This window comes from Eurytemora carolleeae, unplaced genomic scaffold, assembly GCF_000591075.1.
Source record: "Eurytemora carolleeae unplaced genomic scaffold, Eaff_2.0 scaffold1098, whole genome shotgun sequence".
Classification (NCBI taxonomy): Eukaryota; Metazoa; Arthropoda; class Copepoda; order Calanoida; family Temoridae; genus Eurytemora; species Eurytemora carolleeae.
The window spans coordinates 97,207-114,876 of record NW_019397013.1 but is presented as its reverse complement, the minus strand read 5'-3'; the positions used below and the strand labels follow the sequence as shown (position 1 = coordinate 114,876).

The window sequence follows — 17,670 nt, the reverse complement described above, 5'->3', positions numbered from 1 at the left end:
GGCGGGGGGGAGAGGGGGAGGGGGGCTTAGTGAGAAGGAGGAAGAAACAATAATTACTGTATTCATGTCACGTTATAGTGTATTGTTAAGAGCAAACTATAGTAGGGGCGACATGGCCTGGGCGGAGACGAGGGGAGGGTTTCGAGTTGAAAAAGAGGAGGGTTGAGAGAAGAGAGGTTGGAGAAAGAGGGTTGAGAGGGGTGTAGGGGATTTGGTTTAAACCCAAATAGTTTCGAATATTTTGAAAATGCCCAGTTTTATTAGCAAATTTAGTGCCAAATCATCAAATATTTATGCGCGCACTTTCATCTTAAAATCATACTCCTAGAAATGAAATGAAAATAAAAATGTATTTTGTTTTGTTTTCTATATGCTTTCCTTATTCTAACTTCAAAAACTAATAATAATAACTTCAAAAATGGTTGATTTTTTTTTTTGAAAATTGTAACTTAGATTTTTCTGTGAAATCCTTTGGAATATTAGTTTGAAATATCGATGGTTTACACCATTAGGTTGCATCAATATAGTAATTTGAAAATTTGAGTTTGTGGAAAGACTATAGGCTAACATCTTCATATTTTTATATATTTTTCGTATTTTGGGGGGAACTGAATTATAGATTTAGTCTCGAGTAATTCTTGAGAATTTTTCCCGAATTTTTAAATGATTAATAAATTCTCATCATATTATATTTTCTTAAAATTGGGACTTAAGCTTTTTTGCACTGAGACAAGGAATGAAATTGATAGAATTTAATATTTATATATATATATATATAATATATTTATAATATCCCATTAAAAATTTAGATATTAATTTGTATTTAAATACTAAAATAAATGTTTTATCGAACTGCGGTATTTTTAAATATAAAGTTGTAATCTCTGTTTGTCTGTCTGTCTGTCAGTTTCTTTTTCCGATCATAACTCAGGAGCCCCTTGACTGATGTGCCTCAAATTTTGATTGGGGAACTCGGGGGAACCAAGGGAATGTTCTTATCTTAGTTTTTAGATTCTAAACTGAATTGGTCAACTTTTTTTTAAAATTTAGGTTCCCAGTAAAATTGACCAAATGCTGGTATAAGACGGGAACGCTGGGTTCCCAAGCTAGTATAATATATATATATACTAATACTATATATAGTATTATACTGACGAAAATCTAAACATAAAGAGTTTCCCACACAGGAGGAGAATTCAGTGATGACTGTACGGAATTGTTGCTGGCCTGTTTCCTTGTACGCATTATTGTTCCCTGCAACTTATAAACTGTCGTCTTTCTTTCTTTGCCCAATTATTAAATAAGACTAAATTTAAGAAGGAAGATTTGGGATCGTCAAATTATAAAGTTTAAGGTCGTATTTACAGTATCAACTTTTGTGGGTAACCCTGTATGAGAGAAAAAATAAGTTTAATTTTATAATAGTATATTATATAAGACCTTTCTTTTGTCGCCGGAGTAATATAATTATAATTTTATATTTATATCCCCCAGACATTAAAGTAAAGTTACTTTTTCTCAAACAACAAGTTCGAATTGGATTAAAAAGTTGATTTGTCTTCAGTTTTCTCTACGTTAATCTACTTTAGATATTTCTTTATAATTTGATTAAAGAAACTTTATTATCTCGGGGAGAGGGGGGGGGGAACTTTTGTGTCTTAAATTTGTGATCATTAAGCTTGACAAACTTATAGAGCGAGATGCATTTGGTTTCTTAAATTTGAATCAAATCGCATTTTGGTTCATAAGTTCACAATCTTTCATCTTACAGAGTTGTAATTTTATTTTATTTTCATTTATAACGCGCGCAACGAAAAATGTATGTTCGAAAGGTAAAATTATGATCGAAAGTCACTGCTCGCTGTAGACAGGTCCGAGATGCCTAACTTTCCCAGTGACGGCTAAGCCTAGAGACGCGAATAACTTTAGTGCCAAGCATCATGAGTCTTTGCCAAAACTCAAATTATTCTAACCCCTATATCTATGCAACCTGATGGTGTTAACATTTGATATTTCAAACTTAGATAATTGGATCTTAATGAATTCACAGGTTGAAATATCAATGGTCTACGATATTGGATTGTAAAGATATTGGGATTGACATAATCAGAGTTTGTGGCAAAGAATTAATTTATTTTCATGAATAAAGGAGTTATGTGTCCATGCACTAGTTGAGCCTTATTATAAAAGTGTGTCCATGCATTAAACAACGATTTAAGTCACTTAAGCTAAGCAAGCTCAAAGAAGTTTCTGTTTCTATAATTAAAGAACTATTTAAAAATAAAATAAAAACATTTTTAAACACAATATAGTTTTTATGCTTTTTTTAAATTTTAAATTTTAAAGGGACTGCAGTAAAGGAAAAATGAAAGGGGGTATAGGAGGAAACCTGAAAATCTCAGGCGTTGAACAATACATATAAGACATCTATCTGATGTTCCTGTCTCTTTACAGTCCCTTTAAGTTACCCTATATGATAGAATGAAATGTCCGATTCACATTAAAAGCTTTTCTCATCAATTATGAGTAAGATATCCATATTATTGTTATGAAAACTGAGAATTATCATTTGTGGTTTCTCTACAAGAGTGGCTTGCGCATTTCTTGCTTCACAAACATTGGTGAGATTTTCAGAATTTAACACTTTTCAAGCCATGACAAGCGACGTTATCCTCCATAACATATAAATGTTTGAACGGTATTGAATTGTGAAAAGGTCATACCTCTCTTTTGCTACAGGATAACTTAAAATCACGACGACATTCTCTTTCATCAACCAATTTATTTACAACATTTAAATCTATTATGCATTTTACTTTAGTTTAAGGTGTTAAACACAAAATAAATGCGTATCGTCATTTAACCCAATGTAAATATACCCAATTATATATATTGAGTGTGTGTGTATAAATCTGATGTATAAAAAATAGATTAAACACTCAACTAATGATTGTTTAGGATCATTATTACAAGTTGTAGATTCCCCACCTACAGGTCATCACACATCTTATTAATTACTTTCGTCTTTTCTATCAGTTAAAGGAAGTGTTCGCGAAAAATAGGGCTGAATTTAGTGATCATTTTGTTTCGGCAATAGAAAAATGAAATTGTTGTACAGAAAAATATTTAAAGGGAGTGACCGGCAATGTATGGTGGTTGAACAGAGATTGCAATCTCAGTTCAACCGCAATTTATTGCCGGTCATTCCTTTACATGTACATGCAGAGTACCTTTGGAAATCGGGAATAATATTTGTTAAAGGTTGGTCTCTTGAAATTATGCCTAGAGTCAATTGCTAGCATTAGATTCAAGTAATAATGTTTTGGGACCCCTTATGAAACACTAATTTTTCTACACGCGGGATGAAAGATTATTTAAACGATTTTATTGGGAAAAGGCATAGATAAAGATAGATTGCGCATAAGACGACATTTTCATCTTGAAAGATATAAATGTACGAGATGTTTTAAAGATATTCCTATTATATAGATTAACTAGGTCGGTTGTGAACATTGGCTGTTCTTATGTCATTGATTACTTGTGGTGTACATGAGTTCTGTAGAGAGAAATTTAATTCTCATGTCCTTCTTCAGTTCTCGTCAATATGATATATTGCTCAGAGAAATATTGTTGTTCAAATAGTTCCATTACCGGAGTTATTTTACACTCTATTATGAAATCCATTAAAACACCAAACCACCCCGCTTATCATTGAAGTACACTTTGACCCCTAGAAGTATGAGTTCGCAGACTGTACAATTCTTGGTGATTTTGCGTACATAAGCTATCTATGTTTATTTATTTATCTATGGGTAAAGGTTAAAACCTGAATAAAGTGTATTTCTAAAAGACGATATTCAAACAATTCCATTTTCCCTTGTTATTCATATTTATTTTATTTTTACTAAAATATAATTCTTGTAAACTAATGAACACACGTCAAACATGCCACCAAGGTTGTACAGTAAGGTTAGTTACTCTAGATGTGCTTCAATGTACTAGAAATGTCGTCTTCATAGATACGGACAATCAAAATACTCAAATGACGTCACTGACTATTCTAGACAATAATAAATAATGAGGCGCAGCTTCTAAAATAAGGTTTACGAATAAATTACCGAACATTATTTTAAAGATCTGAGACGATGTCTTGCTACTGTAATGTTTCCTGGGAACCCTGTATATACAGGGTGTCCCACGAAACATGACAGTTGGTAAATAGTTTTGAATGTCGTCTTCCATACACTGTATTAGATAGTAAAGGCTTTATGTAGTTTATTCCGTTTAAGAAATCTTTTGCTCAAATATTTTTACTCTGAAATAAATTTTACGATAACCTAACTCCTATATAATATTTATATTATTGTCTTTGGTATTAAACATTAAACAAATTATGGAAGACATTCTAAACTATTTACCGACTGTCATGTTTCGTGGGACAGCCTGTTTATAGGTATAACTCACGTCGTTCAGTTTCATCTCTTGAATGTATAATTTTCTAATCACAAGAACAAGCTATTATAGAATATTAAAAAAATCGGTGTCAATTAAAAATACCCCAAAAACGCCTCTTTCATTTTTAAAATAAAATTTTTTCTTTTTATTAGTATTTACAATAGATACATGTAATAATATGTATATTTTATATATATATTTTACAGATAAATGGAATTTTTACAAACTTAACTTTGAGTAAATAAATAATATTTTCATTGTTTAATATCAAAGGAATTGATAATTCATTTGTATTGCATAGTTGTAATGCAAATGCAACATATTGCATAGTTGTATTGCAAATGCAATATATTGCATAGTTGTATTGCAAATGCAATATATTGCATAGTTGTATTGCAAATGCAATATATTGCATAGTTGTAATGCAAATGCAATATATTGCATAGTTGTATTGCAAATTCAATATATTGCATAGTTGAATTGCAAATTCAATATATTGCATAGTTCTATTGCAAATGCAATATATTGCAAAGTTGTATTGCGAAGGAAATATATTGTATGGTTGCATTGGAAATGCAATATATTGCATAGTTGTATTGCAACTTATGTTCAAACTGTAATTTAATCGGCACCTTCAGTACGATGTTAAACATTTGCTTTAACATCGGAACAAAGTGATGATAATAATACCAGTTTAAGGGACCATATAAGGGACTATATAAGGGACTATATAAGGGACTATATAAGGGACTATAGAAGGGACTATATAAGGGACTATATAAGGGACTTTATAAGTTCTGTGTACGATTCCAACCTACAGGTTTTATATTTGTCTGATCAAAAATTGATATTTTCCAATTGTGATTTATTTACTTACGGAACTATGCATCAGAGACAAAGAATGAAAATGGCCGAATTTTCCACTTTTGTTTGCTTAGAGACAGATGTAATAGATACAGTTGTGAATATAAAATGCCTCTCTACAACTAGCTGAAGGGTAGCTAGAAATTAAGCCTTATATAACAGTATTTTTCATCAATCACTCAATTATTACATTTATCATACATTTAGTTATTTTTTGCGAGAACAATAAATATTAGAATAAAATGGCGGTTATATAAATACTTGTCTTTAATTTTCATTGTCAAGAAATATCTTGATTTGGGACCGGCAATAATTGTACAAATGATAACTGTAATGCTTTATGCATGGCTTATCAGAAAAGAAACAAGTTGACAGCTGCAGAGAAATAAGACAGAATAATTTCCCAACAGTCATCTTTAAATCTTCAACCTCTTAGCGGGTGAGGGCAGGCAAGGTTGATTCAATTTTAATTTAATGTTGTTGTTGTTCAATAACAGAGATATTTTTAAATTATTATATTTTTATAATTTTCAAACCAACCCACCACTACCCGCTCAGGGGGTCCATGGCACATGTTATAGCGTAGAGTAGTTTCTCCCGCATACTTTCGTAGGTAGTGTATCGTGGGAGTTTAACCATAAACATACAGGTCTCAACCCTAATATACTGGGCATCAGGGTCCCCCTCTCGTCTGTCAGGGGGAGCAATCTTCATTGGATAGGGGGGCAGGGTTACACCCTCCTCATCCTGGGACATTGGGATTCTATCTTGATTGCATGCAAACTTAACAAACCGTCCCAGCTCCTCCTGCAAACAAAATACGACATAAAAACTGTAGACTAGAGACGTGCATTGTTTTTGTAAACGAACAACATTTTTCATAACCAAAGGTTTTTTTTAAAAACCTGAAAAAAACGATAGTTGTTTACTGAACAAACGATTTTTTTAACAAACTTTATAAAAAAACAATATTCTTTTACTGAACAAACAATTTTTAAAACAAAATAACAAAGAACGATCATTATTTTACTAAACCAACGATTTCACTGAACAAACGATCTCACTTTAATTAAACGATCGTTTAGTTAGAAAACAAACGAAAAAGATGGAAAATTAGCAAAAATTCTGAAAACTAAGTTAACCCCATAGGATGAAAATGGAGATATCACAATTTACTTTTGCGACAACGCATGAAAGCTGAAACCACACACTTAATTTGACACTTTTCGTTGATTAGTTTTAGCCTGAAGAGAACTGGAAAATCAAGAGTAAAGAATAACCTGATTAAATGACTCTAAAGCAGACCAGAAGAACTGGACATGTTCATCAGACTCAGATATACCAACCTAAACCCAATAAATGTTTAGTAAATTATGACGTTAGTCATGTCATTCATAATCATTTACCTGGTATAGTGTATGTTGCCTCAAGTAGTTAATATTAATCTGTGGTATTCCGCACAGTTTTAGCTCTAGATCCTGGGCCGTGAAGGTGTGAATCAGATATGTTACGGGAACAATAGATCCTAACCCAGCTTGTATATGTGTTATTCTATCTCTAGACTCCCACTCTTTCAGTTTGCATGTCTTCACCAAATCAACATACTCCTCTAAATTATCCCAACATAGGGAGCGCGAAACTCCTTCTGGACACAGCTCCACATATCCCCCGCCTATTGAAGAAAGTGTAAATTTAGGATGATTATTCTCCTCCAAAAACTCTTCAAATTTATCTTCAGTAATTGATTCTAGATCTGATACATAGTTAAAGGTTACAGGATCTATGTCTTTGGACTGAGTCCACAAAAGGAGAGGTTGATTCACCAGAGACATCCAGAATGTTGGCATCAAGTCCAAGGGTAAAGGAATACCAGCCCTCATTGAGATGCCCAACAACTGACCAAAGAACTGAAGCATTTTTTCTTCTCCATAGTTTGTTGGTCCAGGCTTGAGGAAGTATCTACCAGTGTAGGGCCCAGTGCCCCTGTAAGGGACTAAAAGGTTCAGGGTTGGACCATGAAGCTGATCTACAACTGCAGAAAGAAAGTGTCTGAAAGATCCAGAGTTTCCATGGACCTCATCTCCTGCCATTTTTATGTTAAAGGGGTATTGCGGATCTCCCCCAGCTGCAATGCTGACATTAAGAGAACAGGATTGCACCTCAGCCAATTGGTTCAATGCATGACAAAATAAAGTGGAACAGACATCTTCATTGGTGTTTCCAATCTCTTCTACAGGATCTACTACAATCTCCGGAGGAGCATGTTCAGGATTTCTTTGATGTGTTGAATTTATTAGATGCTTTAAAAAGGTCTCTTTAACATCATAAAAGATGAGATTTCTGCCCTTTGATAAGGCAGATCCAATACTTCTAGAATAGGCTCCGGCTGCCCGAAAATCTGTCATAGGTAGAAGTTCTGCTATACCTAGGTTCAACTGCTTTAAGAAGCAATATCTTGATCTAATTTCCTCTACTGAAAAGGCTTGTAAAGGTGAGAATAGGATGCTCGATAGATCTGATTCTGTGAGATAAATCTCATTTGGTGATATTTTCATGGGAGATATGTTAAGGGTTCTTCCAATCATATTCCCAAACTCTATTAAAGCCTGATCTTGTTTTCTGTTCCAAGGCGAATGTATGCTTTGCACTCTGTCTATATCAGTGGGATGAACCCTTTCAAGTAGAAGATCAAACCCACAGCTTTGTAATCCAACCCAGACACTTCGAATATCCTGTTCAGCATATTCACAGATAAACCTGTTAAACAATAGTTAATAATTATCATCAATAGGAAAACAAAGAATGGCAGACTCACCTAATAAATCCATCGAGCTCTAATCCAAGCTCTGAATTATTTTTTTCTTCAGAGCTTTGCTCTTTCAATTCTGATTTATCAAAGCTGTTATTTTCTCTTTTACTCATTGTGTCCTCAGATGCCTAGTAAAAAAGTTTATATTTAATGGGGGAAATAATAATTGTCTTAAAACATTTTTTTAAAAGTGAATATATTTGGAAATTATCTTTTTTCCATCTAAAATCTGAGTTTGGTTCCCTTATGTCCATTTGACAGCCCAAATTTTTATTTTGAATAATTTTTTTTGTTTGTTTATTTTCTTGTAATTTTTTACAAAATTTTTTAAAAATTTTTTTTATCGATTTTGATGGTTATTATATCGTTAGAACTGACGAGGTTCAACCCAGACAGAAATATATTTTCAATAAATGTGGAACTAACATCTACTTTTTTTTACTCTACAGAGGTTTGGTCTATCACCATCACAGAATTTTAAATAAAAATAATCATATGTATTTACCCGAAATTCCTGGACCACTCTCAAAACAATGGACCCCTCAACATCACCAGAAACCTTGGAGACATCTTTTTCAATTGAACTTTTCCTTGAGTTGCTACCTTCATTCTCTTTACCACTTTCTGGATATTTTTCAGAACCATATTGCTCCAAGACCTCCTTTACCCCTTCAATCAGAGCTCGCTTTGTCTGTTTAATACCAAAAAAGAATGAATAAATTAGATTTCCTTCTGTTTGAACTAACATATCTCCTTGCTTTAAATGAATCGCACTATCATTAGAATCATCATTCTCTTCTAATTTTTCATAAAATCTCTGAGAAGCAAGATAACTTGAAATGAATATGTCTTCCAATGCATTGTAAGCCTCTATCCGTAATTTACCCTCTTTGTCAAAGATCTTTGTTTTCAAGTAGCCGTCAAGAATAAAATTGTACTTTGGATCTTCTACACTAAATGCTGAAGTCACTCTGTAAACACTAAGTCCCAGACAAGGATCAAATTCATCTGGAATATCAAACTCCCCAGGTTGAGATAAAATGGGGTTTTTCAAAAGCTCTTGCTTTACTTCACTAGATTTAAACTTAGATCTAACTTGAAGAATGACATATCCGGAGTTGTTGGGTTGGACTGGTTCAGCAGTGCTTGTTGTTCTAGGTCTACGAGTGGTGCTAATAGCTTCAATTGCTGGTTCTGTAGTACTCTCAGTTAAAGGGTGCAAATAAATTTCACTCTTGAATGAACCTCCAAAGGGGGCCAGTGACTTATTTAAAATTGATATAAGATTGCTTTTCTCAAGATGCTTTGGGACACCTTTCAGGATCAAAAGTCTAGAAAAGTCATCTAGTTTTGTCTGGTTGAAGCTTTCTTTTATAAGGTCTGTTGCTTGACTTTGGTATGATATATCATTATCAACCACAAACCAAAGAACAGTAGTAAGTTTATGAAGTTTAGTATACCAAAATTTGTCCTGCTTAGCTACTGGGCTCCCTGAATCTGAATTATTTGATCCAGAGGAATTAAGTCTACTCCGCGTTGGCCTCAATCTTCTTCTCAATGAACTTCTTACTGAAGCTGGAGTAGGAGATCCTTCCTTATCAGAACCTGAAACTGGGGTTGGGGATCTTGATTTTTTAATAACTGGAGTTACATTTATATCTGTCAGGTCTGTAAAAGCTGTTGAGAGCTCAAACAAACTTTGGATATAGGAACTGAACCGTTTGTGAAGCTTTCTTGAAGATTCATAATCATATAAGATTTGTAACTCATTTTGAAACTGCAAATACAGTTGCATCTGCGGAAGGTTTAATTCTGGCAAGGGTTTCTTTTTTAGACCTTTATAGCAACGAATCAGTTCTGCCAGTAGCAAAAACATCCTTTCTTTTATCTCTTGAGGCATTTCATATCTCCAAAAGAATCCTGAAAGAACTTCTATTAAGTGAAATATGACTGGTTCAGTTATGTATTTTGACACATTTTCTGTTTCAATTGCCACAAGGATTTGTTCAATGTAAGCTGTAGCTAAAGGAAGCTGCTGAGGAATAGAATGAAGATACAAACGAATACCCAGGTCTTCTCCTCCACTATGAGATACTCTAACCTTATCTGTTGCCATTATAACAGGTGTGAAGGCCGAATACAAAGGATCTTTGTATCCATTGGTTTCAATAGGATACTGAATGATGTCTCTAGAAGAAATTTGTCCATTATACTTAACAAAGCAACTATCAAGAGTCTGTAGCTGTATAGTCAAATCTTTAAGCTCACTACTTTCCTCTATTCCTCTTCTTATTCGCACGGAAGCTGCTGTAAATGCAGCTCCAGGAAACAGAATGCAAGAGTTCAACGTGGATATATCATTGATAACAACTTCCTCTGTAGAGAAGAATTCTGGAGCTAATTGTAAAACCATGCAAGTTTGGTTTGTCAATTCTATCATGTAATCTTCTCCCTTTTGTGAAGCCTGCACTATGAAATCATATAATTCCATCTTTAAAAGATCAAAATTATCAAAAAAGAGATTTGAAAGTGTCCCTTTTTCAAGGTTTAGAATTCTATGAGAGTCTTTTATATTTAAATTTCTTTCCAACGCATTTCCATTTTCTGGAGTCATCAGACAATGGTTGGAAATGTACTGCAGGTTCTCAACATCAATATCTTTCAAAAGTAATATGTTGGAAGTTATCATTGTGTAGGCTGATGTTGTTTCTTCCACTGGATTAAGATAAACTAAATCATTATTCCTGCTATGTTCAATAAGTTTCACATAAGACTCTCTACAATAAAGTCTTGACATGGCAAACTCCCAGCTCATTAGTTCCTTGTGAATCTGAAGGTTATTGACATTGATCACTTGTGCACCAGTAACTGCCACCTTTATGGTGCAATCAGAAGGCTTTTCTAGTACACTTATAGGATACCAAAACCTTACTAAAACTCCCTCTGATTTTAGATAAGACTCAACCTGAACAAGTTCATTATTTGGATCAATCTCTAAAACTTCTCCAGGAAGACCAAATGTTTTCATCATTATTGGAACTGCAAACTTTGGCATTATTGTAAATTCTTGTGTTGGCTCTGAAATAATTACTTGTTGGCCTTTCTTCAGCCTTTCTATTGTAAATTTGGACATTTCTTCCTTTACATCTTCTATTGTTGGTAGATGCAAGTCCCTGGGGACTCCACCATTTTCTTCATATAAAAATTCAACAGTTTGTCTTGCTATATCAGCCATACCTAAAGAAAGTGCTCCTTTTATTTGTTCCAATCCATCCTTTCTTTCTGCTTCATTTCTAAATCTGCGGCGTATGATAGGGAATACCTTGGTCTCCCAAGACTTTACTAAAAGACTATTAATATCCTCTCTGTGCCCTGATTCCAAATTTAGATCATCCTCATCTTCATCTTCACTGTCTGAATCTTCATCCAAAACAGTAATAGGTTGAATGTGAGAGCCTGTTTTAGAGCACAACTCATTTCCAAGCTGAGTTTTAAACTCTTCAGATCCCAAGTTGTATTCTCTTAAAGGTTTTGGAGTTAAGGCTGTTCTGCATGCATAAGTATTAATTCTTCTATTACCGGCCCCTAGTGCATACCCTCTTTCAGGACTACTAGCTCCAGAAGAATCACTGTCTGTATGAAAATGCATATTTCCAAATCCATCACTGGAATCATTCTCATCATTTGTTTCATCTAAACTAGTTTCAAAATGTTTTCTCCCCTCTGCATATGCAAACTTAGAATTCCCAAAGTTAGCTTTGATTCTTGTATTCTTTTTCTGAACATGAACTACAGGAAACATGTTTCCAGCAACCTCCTCTAATCCTTGGTCTAGCTTTACTCCATTTAAAGTAAAAAATACTGTTCCTGAAGAAGGAATATTTCCTGATGCTTCAAAGACCTTTTCCCAACCAATACCAATAATATCGCCAGGATTTAGTTGGGAATCAAATCTTAATGATCTCCACTGCAGGAGACTAGATCCATTATAATGAACAACTCTACCATTGCTATGAAAAAGCATGGATCCAACTGGATTACTCCATGGACCATCTTTCTTCTCTGCTAAGGGGGCAAATCCAACAGATATCAGAGGAGTACCTGAGTCATCTGGGGTGTCACCCAATGAAAGAATATCAATTTCCCAATAGAAAAAGTTGGCTGATGGAGGTATCATTTGATTACCATAAACAAAGATTCCTCTTGGAGCTCCAGTACCATGGACTGGTTCAGAGTAATAAGTTATCCCCAACATGTTATGAGTAAACAGGACTGATCGTAGAGGAGGAAAAGTTTTTGTGGAGTCCCAAATCATTACTTTGTGTTTAGTACCATTTCTTCTTGAAGGTGGTGCTGGGGGCTTAACACAATCTCGATATAAATTTCTCAGTCTTCTTGTTGCTGCTTCAACAGTCTCTATTCTATCAGAAGGAAGACAATCTTTAGATAAGCATTTGAGCATATCAACTGCCTGGCAAGAGGCTTGCATGAATTTACAACCAAACTCTGGTTCTTCTAAAAACAGTGACATTACATGCATTGCTCTTGTTCGAAGCTCGGCAATTAATCTTGAGGTAGCTAGCTTAAGACTTCTACCCTCTCCATGAGCTGGAAGAGCAGTACTGAGAGGTTCCACTCCTGTTGGATCTGGAGCTAACAGGGACTGAAGGGATGCTATCAATTCATCAGCAAGAGGAAGGAAAAGCTGGACTGGGTCTGTTCTTTTTAAAGTTTTGATTCTTTGAAGAGGTACTAGAATTGTGTTAGAAGGTCTTGGGAAATGGGACACATCATTTGGAATGTTAAATTGCACTTGCGCTTGTCCTGTTTGTTCAGATATGGAGGATATTAAAACTGTAGATTCATCCATGTTTTGACCTGATACCTTTGCACATATTCCAGGTTTTATGAACTCAGTGTATCCTCCCAAAGATGCCAAGACTGCCAGCAAATCTCTAGCTTTATTATAAATTTCAAAAATTTCATATGGGGCACCAGAAAAAAGAGAGTCTTGAGCAGTTGCAATATGGCTTAGGTCTACAAGCTTGTCAGAAATAAAGTCATTTATAGCAGTTTCCCAAAGATTAGCAGTAGATGATCTGAACAGGCTATGTATAAGGGCTATTAATTCACAAGCCATACTGTTTGCTACTGGGCTACTGATAAATGGGCGGGCAGGATCAAACTTAGAAAGAAGAACATTTCTATCCTTTGCTATTTGTTCAACAGCATTCTTTTTCTCTTCAGTTAGCTCATCAAGTTTAAGCGGAGTTCCAACAGATACAATGAATCCTTGTTGAGCAAGTTTTACTGCACGTCTAAGTATTACAGTGGCATCATCTGTTACAACCTCAGCCCTGTGATATTTATTTAGTTCTTTATCAATTAAGACAATTTTTTCCATATTTTGTGGTCCAGTAAATCTGAATATTCTGATCTCTGAGCTTGCATTCAGCAGCTGCTGTACAATCTCATTGGCTGATTGATCTTCTCTTTTATGTATGAAAAGAGAAAGGGTTCTATCCATATCAGGTAAATCTTGAGGAATATCTTTTTCATCTAATGCATCCCCCTCTTCTGTTCCTTCTGTAGATGTTTTTCTGGATGCTAATTTACAAGATGTTTTTCCATGAGAAGTTGCAGATATCTGACAACCAGGAATTAGAAAATCCGCCAGTTTAGCATAAATAAGGCTTATGATTTTCTTTGGGGGATCAAGATTATTGATCTTTACCTCTTCCTGACCAAGTGTCCAGTGTGGAAGACTGATATGGGAAAATCCTTCAGGGGACATAAGTGGAAGAGCAGAGTGACATAGTTGAATGATGGTCAAAATCATCTTTGGTGAGAGCTTTGGTTCAAGCAGCAAAGATAACAGCTTTGAGACACAGGATGGTTGGCTCAGTATATCTTTTCCCATTTTACTGGAAGACATATTATTCAACATTTGAAGGATCTCTTGTAGTGCCTCATTTTCTGTTGACTCTTTTTCTGTATCTGTTGCTCTTGCTAAATTGTTTGTCAGCAATATTGAGACTTGGTGAGCTAACCCCATTATCTTAAGTTCATCGGTGACTTCATTGCTTTCTTCCTCTTGCCACTTCATGCAACGATTGGTTAAAACTTTAAATCCTGCCCAAGCTATGCTTGAAAGGTTGTGAATATCCTCAGCTTTGTACTGCTTGTTTTCCTCATGTTTCTTTGCACTTGTTCCTTGGCTACAAAGCTTATCCAGCAAGTTGACCAACCCACTTCGAACTAAGCTCTTTTCTTCATATCTCTCATATGGAACAGTGCAAAGTATGCCTATGCTTCCTTTACATGCTAATGGAAATTTAGATGAAAGATGAACTATAAGCATCATAATTTCTCCATAAGCTTCACATACTTTTTCTACAAAACCACCACAAGTCAGCTCATTTAGCCTTGGTCCTGACTGGATTAAGAAAGCAATGGAATTTACTAAGTAAGTTCCACCTCCAGCAACAACAGCTGATTTCAACAACTCCTTCATAAAAGTTAAGGCATACTTTCTAGAAACACTTCTCTCCCGGCGAATACTCACAGCTTCCAAGAATTTCCAGGGGGAAACTGCTTGCTCCGGATGACTGCCAATAAATTGAAAGAGCTGCTCTAGAACAACTGTTTGTGGAAGTTTGTCATCTTCATCAGGCTTGTTTAACTGTGTAGCAGACTGTTTGATTTTTCTTATCTTACGTTTCAGTCGAAGCTTCGGAATTTGAAGAATGGAATCATCCAGTGATTGCTCAATGTCAAATGAAAGCTGTTTCTTTAAAGACTTTGAGTCCACGGAAGGCCAAGATTGAAGACTCCGGGACATCATATTGGAAAACTTTGACTTCTCCACAGCAGTATCAATGGACACTTGAAGCAGTAGTTCTACTCTCATCAATATTGCATGAACAATCTGAGCTGTTTTATTAAGTGGTTTATTGGCATTTATGTCTCGTTCAAAAGCTTCTGCCTCAATGGCCTTATTTAGTTCTTCAAGAGATTTCTGTGGTTTCTTGTCATCAAATTCAACATCTTTGATAAAGCATATAAGTGCCAAATCTTTCAGTGATGACTCATCATGTCCATAGTTTGCATAGAAAGTTTCCCCAATTTTGATTCTCTTCTCTCTGATGTCTTCAACATCATTCTGCACATGGTTCTCCAATTCTGCAATAGTTTGCAGTTTTCTAATTAGAGCATACAGTTTTTGGTAAGTTTCCATCATAATGTCAGTCATGGTAAAGTATTCTAGGGAGTACTCAGCCTCATGTGTGCAAAAATTATCCAGAATTTCGCCTAAAAAATTAATTAAGATGAAAAGCAAAGATTTTTTTTAAATCTTGTGAATCATATTCTTTACCTATGCCTAGATGTTTCAAAACAGCTGAAAGGACTGCCTCTTCTGCAATTTTATGGAAATTAAGTTGAAAAATGAATGTTTATTAATTTTAATGGCATAAATATGCTTACCCAAAACATCTGGTTCAATGACCTCTTTGACACTTTGTCTCATGTGAGGTATGCGCATACCAGATAGATCCCTTAACCTTCTCACTTGGTCCTGCATATATCATCATCTTTCATTCTTGATGGTTTAGAAGGACATGTCTGATTGGCAATAATACCCTTTTAATCTTTATTTGATCAATAATGAGGAAGATATCATCTGTTTCTAGCTTGATTAGTGGGTAATTATAGAAATTACCTCACACTTTATCTACAACATGTGCAAATCACTTTTGTAGTAACCCACAATTTCAACTTGTTAAAGAGGTAAAGTATGATTATCTCATTTATTCGTTAAGAGGTGAGTCATTTAAAAGTAAATTTCACCAAAAGAATTTCTCAATGCTAGTATGTAAAATGGAGGTAAGAGTAACCTGTGGAAGTTTTATCCTCGGTATCTCTTCATCTTCCCCACAGAACCTGGCAGAGGACAGCCTCGGTTTCTCCCAGGAGCATCTCTGTAGGAGTTTACTGTTTAATAACTCCTTACATTCTTCTTCTTCCTGTAACAACACAGTGATATATACGGAAGTTTGACAAAAAGAGTTAAATGTAATAAAAGCCAAAGCACATTTTTGACTTTTGAAACAATTGCGCCTAATCTTTTAACAATGATCTTTCTTCGTCCAAATTTGATTTTTTTCAAATTGTCCCATTTAAAAAAATCTTTTCTTAGAATTGTCATAGAGTTTTAATGTTCAGTAGGTTTATTAGAATTATTTAAAAGAACCTGAGAAGGTTAATATTTAGGGCATATATCCTTGGTGTTATGCTTATGATAATTTGTAAGAAGTAAGAAGAGCTTTTTATACAAGACTAAGGATTAGAATCAAAGGCTATTTGAGAAATATTTGATGTTTTGTGAGATGTAAATAATCTTATGGTCTGATCGAACTTTTGTCTTGTGTGATCGATAATCTTGAATGCTTGATCTCAATATCCAATGTGGGGCCTTTTAAGATAAATTATTGATCCCTCGATAAATTAAAGCTATTCCTTCAGGGTATGACCACCAAGTGATATCAAAGAATAATTTAAAATCTGTATGTCTGCATAAAATAGAGATCAAGAGACATTGAGGGACTCTAGGAGTGCGTGACAAAGTGCCTCAATTTGAAAAAGTTACCGCAGATATTTTCTTTCCATTGTAGAGGATGTTTAGGTTCTCTGCTAGAAGTACTGTCAGGGTGAGGGTTATATCAGGGAGAAGTGGTATATTCCTATTCTCATCAGGTTCATGAGATACAATCCGAACCTTAACAAAATACAGAATAAAATCTCACATTCTGGACCACTGCATGGTAAAAACTTGCTGTATTGTATATTATTATGCTTTCTACCTTGAATCCCAAAATTGCTCTATCAGGGGTATTATGGTCCTTACCTTGAATCCACAAATTGCTCTATCAGGTTTATTATGGTCCTTACCTTGAATCCCCAAATTGTTCTGTCAGGGGTATTATGCTCCCTACCTTGAATCCACAAATTGCTCTATCAGGGGTATTATGGTCCTTACCTTGAATCCCCAAATTGCTCTATCAGGGGTATTATGCTCCCTACCTTGAATCCCCAAATTGCTCTATCAGGGGTATTATGCTCCCTACCTTGAATCCCCAAATTGCTCTATCAGGGGTATTATGCTCCCTACCACTCCGCATTTCAAAAACTAAAGTCACCGTGTCTCCTTCCACCTTAAAACCACTCATATTAAAATATTCCACCATCAAAAAATAAAGATTATTTTTGTTTTCAAGATATTTGATAAACTTATAGATGGGGATATCTAAATACAATGATTCCTTAATTGGATCCCTTGGCCATCCTGATCCCAGAACAGATCTACTCCCGAATCCAAACAGGTTCCCACCATACTCAGATACCTTCCTGCTCCCTGCACTTGATCCTGCAATTATTATTATTATTACTATTATTAATGGATGAATTAAAATAAAATATTAAAAATTGAATTATGTAAGTTTGTAAAATATAAATTTCCTCTGGATAATTCTTGTTTTTTGATT

General features: G+C 34.7%; 1 protein-coding gene across 1 annotated transcript; it reads right to left on the bottom strand.

Annotated features, from left to right (window-relative positions):
• Window positions 1-5,305: 5,305 nt before the first annotated feature.
• LOC111711112 (probable E3 ubiquitin-protein ligase HECTD4) lies at window positions 5,306-17,553 on the bottom strand. The gene is made up of 11 exons (XM_023485365.1): window positions 17,449-17,553; window positions 17,254-17,340; window positions 16,776-16,904; window positions 16,024-16,152; window positions 15,614-15,704; window positions 15,504-15,545; window positions 8,634-15,439; window positions 8,135-8,256; window positions 6,726-8,076; window positions 6,600-6,665; window positions 5,306-6,126 (listed from the first exon to the last, which is right to left on the bottom strand). Exons 2-11 carry the CDS (start codon window positions 17,305-17,307, stop codon window positions 5,866-5,868), a joined length of 9,051 nt encoding a protein of 3,016 aa, XP_023341133.1. The 5' UTR covers window positions 17,308-17,340; window positions 17,449-17,553; the 3' UTR covers window positions 5,306-5,865.
• Between the last annotated feature and the right edge of the window lie 117 nt (window positions 17,554-17,670).

Excerpts from the sequence above, each read along its gene's own strand:
- LOC111711112 (XM_023485365.1), bottom strand. The coding sequence starts at position 17,307 with ATGCGGAGTGGTAGGGAGCATAATACCCCTGATAGAGCAATTTGGGGA. Across the intron at positions 15,705-16,023 it reads CGAGGATAAAACTTCCACAG|GACCAAGTGAGAAGGTTAAG; the intron begins GTTACTCTTACC and ends TGATATATGCAG. Across the intron at positions 6,666-6,725 it reads GGCAACATACACTATACCAG|GTTGGTATATCTGAGTCTGA; the intron begins GTAAATGATTAT and ends TATTGGGTTTAG.